The 13,448-nt window shown below is 40.5% G+C and overlaps 1 protein-coding gene across 1 annotated transcript; it reads left to right on the forward strand.

The window, feature by feature from the left end:
- The first annotated feature begins 502 nt into the window (after window positions 1–502).
- slc6a7 (solute carrier family 6 member 7) lies at window positions 503–11,742 on the forward strand. Its single transcript, XM_035178526.2, has 14 exons — window positions 503–782; window positions 2,471–2,702; window positions 3,198–3,329; window positions 4,675–4,885; window positions 6,288–6,426; window positions 6,617–6,751; window positions 6,853–6,956; window positions 7,043–7,167; window positions 7,439–7,551; window positions 7,647–7,784; window positions 7,889–7,988; window positions 9,034–9,152; window positions 10,879–11,052; window positions 11,223–11,742. Exons 1-14 carry the CDS (start codon window positions 717–719, stop codon window positions 11,391–11,393), a joined length of 1,959 nt encoding a protein of 652 aa, XP_035034417.1. The 5' UTR covers window positions 503–716; the 3' UTR covers window positions 11,394–11,742.
- The last annotated feature ends 1,706 nt before the right edge of the window (window positions 11,743–13,448 follow it).

Below are 13,448 nucleotides of genomic sequence, written 5' to 3' on the forward strand. Positions count from 1 at the left end.
TGTTTTCTAAATGGCTGCTCGTAGCAGCACGTGAAAAACTAACTTTTTGCACACACAAGAAATAGCCTTATTTCCTGAAAAGAGACAAAAATTGCAGAATATTTTCAGATAGAGTCGACAAAATAACTTCATGTCATGGTCTGTGCACTAGATATTTTACTTTAATTTAAAACTCCTAGACCCATTATCAAGGACTTTCATGCTCCAGTAATAATATGTAATATATAGTTATTGTTATTTATTATTAAGTACATTACGCTGTGTTGTTGCTTTTGTTGTCTGTGAGGACCAGGACCCATATATACTGCATAGACACATGTTATTGCACGTAGACTTTCTGTGACTTTAGTCATTATCATGTTGAACATCCCACTTGCTCCTCCCAAACACAGCAGGTAGAAGGAGGAGCCCTCTTCTTCCTCCTCCTCCTCCTCCTCCTCACCCCCGGTGTGTGTGCTGCACCTGCGCCCCGCCTGCCCTCCTCCTCCTCCTCCTCCCCCTCCCCCCCTCTCCCACCCACCGGCCTGTTTCCTCCTCGTCATAGCCGATGCCTCCCGGTCGCGTTTCACTCATTTAACGCCGAACTACTGCGCCTCTCCACCGGCTTCCGAAACCACCGACACCCGGTGTTATTTCAGCAGGACTCCCCCCCCCCACACCTTTAAGTATGTGGACCACCGAGCGATAAGCACAGACAGTGAAAGCCGGGGAAGGAAATGCAGGACGACAGCGGCAAACCAGCACCCGGGAGTCCCGATGTAGTCAGTGCGAGCTCGGCGCAGGTAAGGAGCGGAGGTCTGGGTCTTTACCGCGGGGTCCGAGCCAAACGTGGCCCCCCTTGTCTCTCTCTATGTGTGGGGGGGTTAGAGGCGAGTTAGGGCTCTTTAAGCAACGTGGGACCCGCTTTACGGGGGGATACAGTTTCACCTGCCGGAGGTGTTGTGGTCATGGCAGGAAAGATACAAATTCTCCAGGCGAAGCCGTCTAACCTGTCCGTCCACATAGCTCCAGGCTCGGAGCCAGTGCTCCAGCAGCGGCAGGGGCGGAGAGACGCGCTGTAGCCGGCAGAGGTGAAGCCTGAGGAGTCGGTGGGACTCAGTCAGTCACCAGATGTGTTATAGGCAGAGTTTTCTCAGGGTGTTTACACAACAACTGGACCACAGGGTCCCAGGTGTGATCCAACATCAGCAGAGCAATTAGCAGATAATAAAAACAATCTGATTTTAATCCCCAATAAATGTCTCTTTAGTTTAGGTTTTAACAAATGTATGTGACAACTTCTAAAGATGTACACGGCACTATCATTTATTATTTGGATTGATGGCTTCATTCCTCATAACTGCATATTCAAACAATCAATATCATTTGGACACATCTCACGATTTTTAGTATTTATGCTATTAAAAGCATCTCTTTTTTGTGTGTATGTATATATGTATGTATATATGTATATATGCGTATGTGTGTGGTCCAGGAACATAAATAACATAACAGAGACTTGTCCTTCTTACGGGGTCAAAAAGCAAGCATGTGTACATATATACATATATACAATAAGTTCTCAACTCAGTAGGGATGTAACTTTTTGTGTAATATATGATTTATCCTAGGCATGATAGTTATGATGATGGTAATAATGACCTGGATTTATATAGGACCTTTTAAAGGTATCCACGACAACAAACTAAGAACAGAAAATAATAGTAGCAATGCTGGAGATAATGAGTCTATTGGTCAATCACCGATTCTTGCTCATCCCTCTTGGTTTACTGTAGTCACTGCCATTGGTTGATCCCCATCCTTTGTTATTATAGTTCTCTTTCAACACATTTACATTCTGTCGGGCTTCAACTTCCTCCTTCCTGTATCAGTGTCCCTGAGCCTCCATGTGTTTACATGTTTAGATACATTTTCCTTCTGTAGTGATTCAAAAAATCTCAGAGACATCATACCTTGGATAACGTGACTTAAACATCATTTTATCCAAACTCTGGTTCTTGTGTGTAACTGATGGATTACTAATGTAAAGAACAATGAATAGCACATAAAGCAGAAGTCTTTCTAATCGGACTTCCTCCCTGCAACCTGACGCGAGAGAAGGTAGTTCCTCTCTTGTTTAGAAATGGATCACCTACTGGAAGGAAGGAGGAAGAAGTAGTCCAGTTTACGTTTTTTAACACGTCATGGTCCGACAAACACACACAGGGTAAACCTTACACAAACTAATTTGACAGTTAAAAAATAGTAGTGACTTGTTAAATGTCAATGATTAACTTGCTGTTGTTTAACAATTTTAATTATGGATTAATCACTATTGCAATATTCTCTCTCTCTCTCTCTCTCTCTCTCTCTCTCTCTCTCTCTCTCTCTCTCTCTCTCTAATAATGGATCGATTCCAGATTTGTACTCGTATCATTATATATTTCCTCACTGATTTCACTCTCTTAATATATCTTACTTTTTTTTCTAGAATTCACTACATCTGAAAGGGCAAAGCATCACTCAAAATGGCCACAGCGCCGCAGCTACACCTGCTCCAGAGTTTGAATCCCGACCTCCAAGTCCTGCACTCAATTTGACCCCGATCATCCCGAGGGAGCAGTGGGGAGGGAAGTACGAGTTCCTGCTCTCCTGTATTGGATACTGCGTGGGACTGGGGAACGTGTGGCGGTTCCCATACCTTTGTTACCGCAATGGAGGAGGTGAGTGGTCTGCTTCCTTCTGAATGCCAGGGTGCACGTCTGTGATCATTTGTTACACTCATTTGGGCAAGAGGCACTCTTCGCCCTGCCCTTGGGTGTGCACTATCCTTGTAATCACGCTGGCTTAGTTTGCACACTCAGTCCGCGGCTCGCCATGGCCACCTTTGGTACTGGGAGCTGGAACACAAAGCATTTCCTAATCCTATAAGTAGAGACAGTGTGTTTTTCCTTGATTACACACCAGACATGTGGTCTGGCTGTGTAACCCACCCTCTGTGTACTCTGCATCCTCAAATGAAATCAAACATGTCGGAGCTTGACTAACTGTAAAGCAGAATAACATGTGTGTGTGTGTGAGGCTGCCACATAGACAGAAGCTGTTTAAGTTAGCCTGCGTCCACAGGCTGTCTGTTGGCTGCACAAACCCAATCATTACGGTAGATGTCTCCCTCAGCACCACCCTTCCTAACGCTAACCTATTCCTAATCTTCACAGGTGTGTTTCTCATCCCCTACTTCATTATGCTCTTTGTTACTGGCGTTCCACTCTTCCTCATGGAGCTGAGTTTAGGCCAGTACGGAGCAGCCGGCCCCATCACTGTGTGGAAATGCTGCCCTCTGCTCAAAGGTAATGATCTGCTCCATCATGCTTTTAGTGTGCTATTTATACACTGTAGTTCTGCCCCCCTACCTTGAAAACTGTTCTAACTCTGTCAGCATGGTGACTTAAACGCACAATATGTGACTCCATCAAAATAAGGACAAAAGACACATTTTGTTGAAGTCATGAAGCAGTGTGGGATCATAGGGGTCTTCACCACTATTTCTTGTCCCATAATCCTCTTGGGTTGCTTGGTTCGCCCTGTACGTTTGCGTATTACTGGGAGAGCTTCGGCGTCAGAAAGAAAGAAACATCTGTGCTGAAAAGAGCAATGAATGAAGAATTGTGATCCATTACGAGTGACCAATACAAAGAGTAGAAGGAAAAAACAACCAACTGGCTAATTGGAGGAATGGTGTTTTTGTCATTTGCCCATATAGCAGCAAAACTACGGCTAAAGCTGATATGAAGTAAATAAACGGTGACTAAAATGTCCTAGTACCTGGAGTAAAACTGGGTATTTTTCTGGGTTTGAACATAATTGGAAACATTTTGGATAATACAAGTCAACAACATATATAACATAGGTCTAGTTGTTTTTGGACATTTATGACTTATTGTCACGTATTATATCTTTAATGTGAGTTGATACTATTATAGTACAATAGTACATTATTATAGTACTAAATCGTACAACAAAATCTGATCACACTTCTCCAGGAATCTTAAATATCTGTTCCAGTTCAAATGGCGTGAGCAGGAACTCGAGTTGACATCATAATACTTGTTTCACCAGTCAGACCATATAAACAGTGTACGTAACTGGCTGACTCGTGTCATCTCGTCACATTATATTGACGTCATTTGGCCATTCCTAAACATTCCTCAGAACAATACAACTCAGTTGCTAAATATAACCTAATTAAGAAACCTGAAGAAAGTCTCAGAGACCCCCCAAAAAAATAAAGCCAGAAAAGCAGGTTTTATCATCAGGGTAGTTTTTATTTAAACTGAAAATATCAGCAGCAGTTTGGTAGGTTGTTACAAAAAACAAATTAATATTAAGTTCTTGTTAACAATACCAGCATCAAATAATCTAATCTAATCTAAAATTTGAGGTGTTTATTAAATATATATTCTTTGCACATATTAATATCATTGTACAAGTACAATTCCCACTAAATGATAGTATTAGTAAATAGTACTATAAGATAAAAGCTACATCTATTTATTTCTATTTATTTCTTTCTATCTATTTCACTTCACTTCTATTCACACAATCCAGTTATATTTTGTATTTATTTCCTGACACAATAGTTCATATTCAGTTTTTATGGGATGTAAAAAGCTTCTGTCTTGTCATTTCTCATAGGTATTGGCATTGGGATGCTCTGTGTGTCCACGCTGGTGTGTCTCTACTATAACATCATCATAGCGTGGACCTTTTACTACCTGGGCAGCTCTTTCCAGAGCCCTCTGCCCTGGTCCTGTGACGCTTTGGCCAATGCAGGTCTCTGTGGTAACAACAACACGGGCAACAGCTCCACCGGTAAAACCCTCAGCCCCAGCGAAATCTTCTGGAAGTAAGTATTTTTTTGCTCACTCACTCACCTCTCTTTATTTAATACATATTTTCATACTGTACGTCTTCAGACCATTAATGCTTTTTATACTAAGAGAAAATCCTATATTTCAGGACACATACATTTCTTTTTGTCAGACTTGCAAATTGCTCTGGCAGTACAAACACAAACCTTGTTCAAATATTTGACTTTTGTCAGCAAACGCCACCATTGTTTACAATGACTAGAGAGTTAAACGTCTCTTTTTCAGCTAACGTGACAAAGAACTGAAAGGCAACACCTCACTGTTAATGATTCTTGGAAATATAACATTATGCTTTGGAACAATCACATAATTCATGATTGAAATTTGCAACACAGTTACTCCTCAGTCCTCTGAATTCACCCTGCATGAAAGGTTGTGTGGTGTTGTGAGCATGCTGATAATGTTATGGTCAGCCATAGTGCAGTGATAACAGCTTACTGTCTGCTCTGAGAGAAAGTGAAGCTTTACTGATATACAGCAAACAAACCAAAGGGCTCAGGATGAGGCCAGATATAATGTTTGAGCCAGAAGTTTGTTTACACTATAACCAGAGAACTAGTTTCAAAATGCTAGGATGGGGTTTTAGAGAAGACTGAACTGATTGAGATGTTATTGCTTAAAAATACCTGGATTCCTTTTATTAAGAAATTTCATCAACGTTCATGAAAGAGTCTAAAACAAAAAAAAGACAACCTAAAACTTTCGGTGGAGCATATTGACAACAGGAGCCCTTTGCTCCTGCTGCTGTGCAGGGAAAGGTCGACCTGTGACCGAACACTCCGGAGCTTCTTTCTCCTTCTATGCTCTGGGATGGTCCAATGGGAATCTGCTGGACATGTTAATCCATAACCTGCTATAGCTAGAAAAATACCAGAATTAAACTCAGTAGAAACCATATCTCCACCAACTGTCTCCTTCTGAAACCACATTTAAATTCACTTAATGCAGATTTTATTTGGATCTGCACTGATCTGTACACACTCGCAGATATCAGTCACCTGTGTGACTTTTCTTTTTTTCATCAAGATCTGGGAAATCAAGGAAAATATTGAATAACGCCTTATCTCACAAAATCCAGATCCAAACCAAAATTTAACGAGTTCTTCCCTGACCCACATCCTTCTTCCAAGTTTAGTGTTAATCCGTCAGGTACTTTTATAGTTTACATTTATAGTAATGGACTAAAACAAATTAAGATAAAAGAAGACAATAAAAAGAACAATACTATAATTGCATGAATACTGATCTTTTTCTTCAGACTCATAAATCTAGCCAACTCCTAACAACTCTTGTTTGTTTTGCATCAGTTAATGTGTAATAAGTGTGCCAGTGGATGTGCCCTAATACATGTTTGTGTATGACTTGTGTGCGTTGCAGTGAGCGTGTGCTGGGTGTAGTACACAGCGAGGGCCTTCATGACCCGGGCCCTGTCCGGTGGCAACTGGCCGTGTGCCTCCTGGCTGCCTGGATCATCATCTTCCTGTGTATGCTCAAGGGCATCCGCAGCTCTGGCAAGGTGAATATACACAATGTTGCTATTGTTAGTTCCCATGAAACACACACACACACACACACACACACACACACACACACACACACACACACACACACACACACACACACACACACACAGACACACACAGAGTCCTGCCCTTTGCTGCTTCAACTTCCTATCCTAATACATGTCTGTGTTGTCTGGGCTTTAGGTGGTTTATGTAACAGCCACCTTCCCGTACTTTGTGCTCCTTGTTCTGATCATCAGAGGTGCCACACTGGAGGGCTCCCTTCAGGGTGTTTCCTTCTACCTCACCCCAGACTGGAGCAGATTATCTAATGCACAGGTATTTTGGACGATAGACTCTGTTAAGTCAATGCTTTGTTACTATTATAAAAATAACAATAGATATTTTCATTGTTTTAACTTTTCTCTGAAACTTTGCAGGTGTGGAATGACGCGGCCTCACAGGTCTTCTACTCCTTAGGTATTGGAGTCGGAGGGCTGCTTTCCATGGCCTCTTACAATAAGTTCGACAACAACGTCATCAGGTGAGTTTGCGCTTCGCTCCAACATTTCCTCTGCTGCTGCCGTCGTGACAGTTTCAGGCTCTTAATCGTGGTTCTTTCTATTTCAGGGACACCTTGATTATCACCACAGGAAACTGCACCACCAGCTTCTTGGCAGGATTTGCTATATTCTCAATCCTGGGCCACATGGCATGGAAGAAGGGGGTACCTGTTGCAGAGGTGGCAGATACGGGTAGTTACTTCAACCACTTAAAACAATAAATATCTCACTTTAATGCTCTTCTGTGCAGTTTTTTTAGAAGGATATATTCTCTGAAATCATTTCATTTCATTGGTGTATTGTGGAATTTGTCAGTGCTTCTTACTTTATGGATTTAATCTAGTCTTACTTCTCTTCTTTGCAGTCAGCCAGTAATATTTCATTGTCCAGGCTACCTCGAACAACTGACTACAACTAAACTTTGAAGTCTCATGTGTTGATATTGAACCTTTTTTGCTTCCAGGTCCTGGTTTGGCCTTTGTTGCTTACCCAGAGGCCCTTGCTCTCCTGCCAGGCTCGGTGTTCTGGTCCATCCTGTTCTTCCTCATGCTCTTTATGCTTGGTATCGATACACTGGTAAGTGTGCACACTCAATTAACCGGATGGTGTACGCTGGCAAAAACACAATTTATGTCCTCATGTGTGATGACTTCTGCTCTGCCGCCTCACAGTTTGGCAACATGGAGGGCATCACAACCGCCGTGATGGATGAATTTCCGCAGCTCAGAGGGAACGCGCTGCACAAGTCGCTGTTCTTGGGCGCGCTGTGTTTCTGCTTCTACCTTATGGGTCTCTTGTTAGTGACCGATGTGAGTATGTTTTCAGTGAACTGCAGTAAGTGAGGAATTTGTCTGCAAATGCATCTGCTCTGTGATCTCGCTCACATGCCCCTGTGTTGTCTGTGTCTTCATAGGGAGGGATTTACTGGTTCACCCTCATTGACTCCTTCAGCACTAGCTTCGGCCTCATCATCATCACCCTCTTCATGTGCATTGGCATCTCCTTCTTCTATGGTAGTCCATCTCACTCCCCCTAACCTTCACATCAAACTCCCCTAACACCACATTATTCCTCTGTATAAGTCTCAGTCATCCAAGACACGCAAGTTATAAAAGAAGAGACACCTGATCTTCTTTGTTGTGAAGCAAATCCAGTTTCTCTAGAGATCAACAGTGTTGTTTCGAAAGTAAAAGTCCTATTTATTCTCAATAGAGATTTTGATGATCAGCCAGAATATTGTAACTATCCAAAGTAGACTCGCCACAAGATACGAGATTGTGTAACAATGTTATGTGCTCCTGTAGAAGCCATAGGTGCGTATGATACAACTGCAACTTAAGAAAAACACGTTTTATCCGCAGTGTCATTGAGATATACTACACTACCCACAATCCTCAGGTGTAATAGTGACATCTCTGATTTGTGGAGCTTACTGTTACCATGGAAATGTTTATCGCAACCGTGAAAATCATGTTGGCTACGATCCGATCATTCAGAGTTACATTACATTAACCACAGAGCAACCATGATTTCCCTCTTTAACTCAGTTGCAGGGTTTTTTAGAGATGAAGAAAAGAGTCCAAAGGGGCAAATTCAAGAAGAAGCGCACTGGAAATTTTAAGTATTCATTTGAAATGGTTTATGGGATGCATAGTTTCATTTCAGTTTTCCCTTTTCTCAAGTACGTTGTATGAATTTTTTTCATAATGCACTCCCCCCTTTGTCCAGAGGGGTGGGGGCTTAAAGCACCAAGAGTTTCTGAAAAGAGGAGGTGCAAAAGGAGAATGAACATTCTGAACATTAGAGCATTTAAACTAATTCAAGTAATTATCCAAATTATAATCCCGAACCTGGCTATGAGAAGAATATGTCTCCTTTTAAAACTGCATAGATATCAAGCAGTTATTTTAACCAATTCACATCACATATTTTCACAGTTTTGTTTCTTACTTAATAATAATAACCTGAACACAAGTTTCTATTATATGATTGTCCCAGTGGTATGTTGGTTTTTCCAGCGTTCATAATACACATCTCCTAATGAACTTTTCTTTTCAGGAGTCAACCAGTTTTGTCAAGACATTCTTGATATGATCTGCCCCTGCCCTCCCTGGTGCAGAATAGTGCTGCTTTACTTCAAAGCATGCTGGGTTTTCTTCACTCCGTTTCTTCTGCTGGTGAGTAAACACAATATTTTGGGTATTTGGCCAGATGCAGGTACAATGTGACACAATTGCTTCTCAGAATATCAGAATTAAACTTCCATGAAGGTGGCTGGCTCATTGCGTCATCTGATCTCTAAAATCATAGGGTTCAATCAAAATCAGCAACTATCGCAATACAGTTTTCATCAATAGCAATTGAAAAATAAAATATGTACTGATATATTGATTATTCATTTTTCAAGCACAGTCTGGAGATATAACATAAAAACCTCAGATTTGTTAAATGCTTTGCTGTTTATCAAGAAGAGTTTAAAACCACAACCTTCACTCAGGAGCAAAAATCTGTCTTTAAAGGTTCAGTGTGTAGGATTTATGTGAAAGGGATGCATTAGCAGAAATTTAATATAAAACACTCCTAGTGATGTTTCCCCCTGTGTTTCATCTAAATTAAGAATTGTTGTTTTCTTCACCCTAGAATGGGCCCTTTATATTTAAATACTTTATATTTACATCAGGAGCAGGTCTTCTCTACGGAGGCTGCCATGTTTTTTACAGTAGTTCATGTTTGGAAGGGGAGGGTGAGGTGAGGGGTATTCAGCTGCAACATGACACTTCCCCACTAGATGTCACTAAATTCTACACACTGAACCTTTAAGCTTAGAAATGATAATGTGATGTTTTATCGTGAGGATTTTATCTTGATATCATTTTTGACCATATGGCCCAGCCCTGATCTCAATGCACTGACATTATGCTGCTTTAGCTACTCCTCACTCTGAAGTAAAAATAACCTGCCTTGTTTGTTCTCATGGACAACACCTGACACCGAATCAATGGTTCAATTTTTTTCTTTCTTGCTACAATTAGAACAGCTGACACAATAATGTTCAACTGTTTTTGTGGCTGAAATTCCTTTGGGGTCACTAGTTAAAAGCAGATCCCCTCCCTTTGGTTCTTAGAAATGTTCATGTTCACTTGATCCATTGTGTTCCTGATTTACATTTAGATTTTCAAATTGCCTCACGTCACATGATTAGACTATTGGAAATCAATATGACCTCTGCGGAGCACTTTAAACTAAAAATAACATAACTTGAGATTTTTTTGTGGCGGTTGGTAATATATTATGTGAAGTAAGAAAATATAATTTATATATATATATAACCTAGTTATTACTAACTATAAGCAGTCGTGACCTTCACTACCAGCCTAAGTGAACTATTGAGCTAAATCAAGTATCATCTACAGTTTATATAATATTGTTGGTTCGTATCAATTTGCACATTACATGTGACATCACTCCCTCTCACATTTCTGCTGTTCCTCTCTTTATGTTGCCTGAAGCAGAATCAAGGTTGATGATATTGAAATAGCTCCTTTATTGTTTTGTATTTTTGTACTTTCAGGTTGTAACTTGATCTGGGATGAGCCCTTGAAAGTTAGAAAACCTCCCCATTTAATGGCCGAATAGTTTTATCAGACACTGAAAAAGAGAAAAGCGTAATCAATCAATTAAAAATTGTTACAAAAGATCAAATAGATGAAAATGACATCTCTCATATGAAATGCAGCCAACTGTGCTGGAATCTTCACAACAACAGTGGTGAACATTTCAAAAGAAGAAACTGACATTCAATCCAAGTTCCCCCTGCAGCAGTTCTGTGCTCCTTCCTTCTCTTCTTACTTAAGACAAAAACATCCCTCTGTTTACTCTGTGTCTTTCCCTTTGTGGCTGTAGTTCATCCTGACGTACATCTTCATTGAGATGTACAACACGTCCCTCCACTACGGGTCCTACGTGTACCCTCGGTGGGGTAAAGCGCTGGGCGTGTGCATGGGTGCGACCTGCTGCCTGCAGATCCTCATCTGGGCCATTGTGGCCATCTGCAAGGAAACTGGAACACTGAAAGAAGTGAGTATCACCACTATGTCACTGCTGTTGCTGTGAGGTCTGGTTACACCTCTGCTACGGTCACACTAACCAACCAAACACCACCGCTCCATCTGTTTAAATATATTTGTAGATGAAATGGCCTGTGTAGGACGTTTTATGACTTGTGTCTCTTGCTTCTTGTCCAACAGCGTTTCCAGAAATCGATTCGACCTCTGAATTCCTGGAGAGTTAACAACCTGAACAACACCAGGGCATTACAGGAGAGTGTCGAGCCCGAGAGGGTGGAGACTCCGTTCACCGTCACGCTTACAGACATGGACTTCACTGCGATGGCGTGGGAGCAGGGAAACCAGGCGTGACAGCGTGGAGAGCGGCGATGAACGCACAGCATTGAGCAAACTACGTTGTCAAGAGAGAGAGGAATTTATCGTTAAGACATTGGCCCCAGCCTGGCTCTGGTGGCTGAACAGACGGTGTCCTGCAGGGCAGAGCGGATTAATTGCTTTATTTATACTATCATGTATGATTGCAAAGTATTTTTTAACTTCTTTTTTTTTTTACATTGTGTAGCATATAAGATCACAGCTGTAAAGTTTGGATCATCCTCATTTTTCATTGTAGTATTTGTATGTGCATATGCCTGAATGTGTATTTATTGTCATAGTTGTGTAGTACAATGAATGCACAATGAAATTTCACTGAAAACGGGACCAGATTTTGTTCATCCTTTACAAGGAGGAGGGAGAATCTTGGCTGCTACTCGCAACAGCATCACCTGGAGAAGTGACCACATCAGTCATCAGCCGGCCAGACTAAATGAGGTTCACTCAGCCTCAGTCTGGAACTATTTTAATTTGTCTTGCATTTTAAATTAAGGATTTAAAACAAATATTCTTAGAATAAATAAAGGTACCTAAAATGGCTTGACAATGTACTGTTCATTGGTCCGTACAAGCTAGTCTGACGGCCTGCATAGCAAATGAGCATTTCTACAGAAAACATAGAAATCTGTTCTCGCCTATTGATTATTTTTTTTATTTTTATGACAATAAATATATATTGTCACACTTACAAATAAGTTCAACGTTATATTGCAGACAGGATTTTAAAGGTTAAGTGTGTAATATGGCATCAAAGTCAGTGCTGACTCCACCTTCCTGAGCTAGAGAGCTACGGTGGCCCTCATGTGTCAAAACACCGGACGACCTCACCAGGCTGACTTTTCTCCAGTGACACAAAACACAACATTTTCTTTATTTCTATTGTGAATTTAATTGTGAAAATGGTTCATAATAAGATATCTTATAGGAATTTTATCTTGGGATTCTCCACGAGAATGTCTGAAGTGGTTTACTATCAATCTGAAGTAAAACTGGTCTGTGGAAACAGGACGTTTCCTTTTAATCCTAATCAGAATTTAATGGTGAATAAAATATCAAATGCAAAACATAAATCAACCCTGGTCAAGGTTGGTTAATGTAGGGAAGACCACGCATGAGTTTGAATTCAAAACAAGTTTATTTTAAAGAATTCAAAATGATATTTAAATAGACGCACCAAATCACAACCAAAACTAAATGTTCTAGTCTTTATATGTTAGTTATTCAAGTTGAGTCATTTTCTGCTTTCTACTGGTTTCTTTTTGACATATGTTGTCATAAAAACTGTAATCGGACTGAATGATTAAAAAAACAGTATAATCATAACCAGTAAATGCTAATACTAAATATTTTAGTCCATTACACAGATGGGTGTGTTTGTGTGTTAATGGGCAGATTATCATTGAGTTATTGGCGCAGCAGAAGTCACTCAGAGATTGGACACCAACCTCCAGGTCCAGATTCATTATAACAGCAACTGTTTGTGTGTGTGTGTGTGTGTGTGTAACTTGTTACCTTTACACTACTCTCTATTATAATTTATCTTATCTCCACACATCATGAACACATTTTGAAGCCAGTTGTATATTTTCACGTTTATTGAATTCAAAAGTAATGAAATTAGTTAAACAATATATACATTGAAAATGAATCATGAAACACTGAAATACTCAAATAATTAAATAAAGAAATACTAGATGGTGAATGTAGATTAAGTAGATGACTACTGCCTTGTATGGCAGCACTATGAACACCACGTGGCCCACTCAGTGGATCAGACACCATTACCTCTTTGCCTTTTGAAACTAAACGCTTTCCCATTATAGAACATAGGACAAGATGGAGAATATCCTTTGCATGTAAACACTGTTCAAAACTGTTTATTTAACTGCTTTATTTTTGAAGTTCCCTCTAAAATATTATTTTTGAAACAATACTTAACTCGTGGTGAACAACTCAGGCTTTAAAAATAACAATACGTGTATTTAACCTCAAGAGGGCAGTGTTGTACATCGATCAGGAGGCAGGGAGGGC

This window comes from Hippoglossus stenolepis, chromosome 15, assembly GCF_022539355.2.
Source record: "Hippoglossus stenolepis isolate QCI-W04-F060 chromosome 15, HSTE1.2, whole genome shotgun sequence".
Taxonomy (NCBI): Eukaryota; Metazoa; Chordata; class Actinopteri; order Pleuronectiformes; family Pleuronectidae; genus Hippoglossus; species Hippoglossus stenolepis.

Excerpts from the sequence above, each read along its gene's own strand:
- slc6a7 (XM_035178526.2), top strand. The coding sequence starts at position 717 with ATGCAGGACGACAGCGGCAAACCAGCACCCGGGAGTCCCGATGTAGTC. Across the intron at positions 6,752-6,852 it reads GCAGATTATCTAATGCACAG|GTGTGGAATGACGCGGCCTC; the intron begins GTATTTTGGACG and ends GAAACTTTGCAG. Across the intron at positions 7,168-7,438 it reads TGCAGAGGTGGCAGATACGG|GTCCTGGTTTGGCCTTTGTT; the intron begins GTAGTTACTTCA and ends TTTTGCTTCCAG.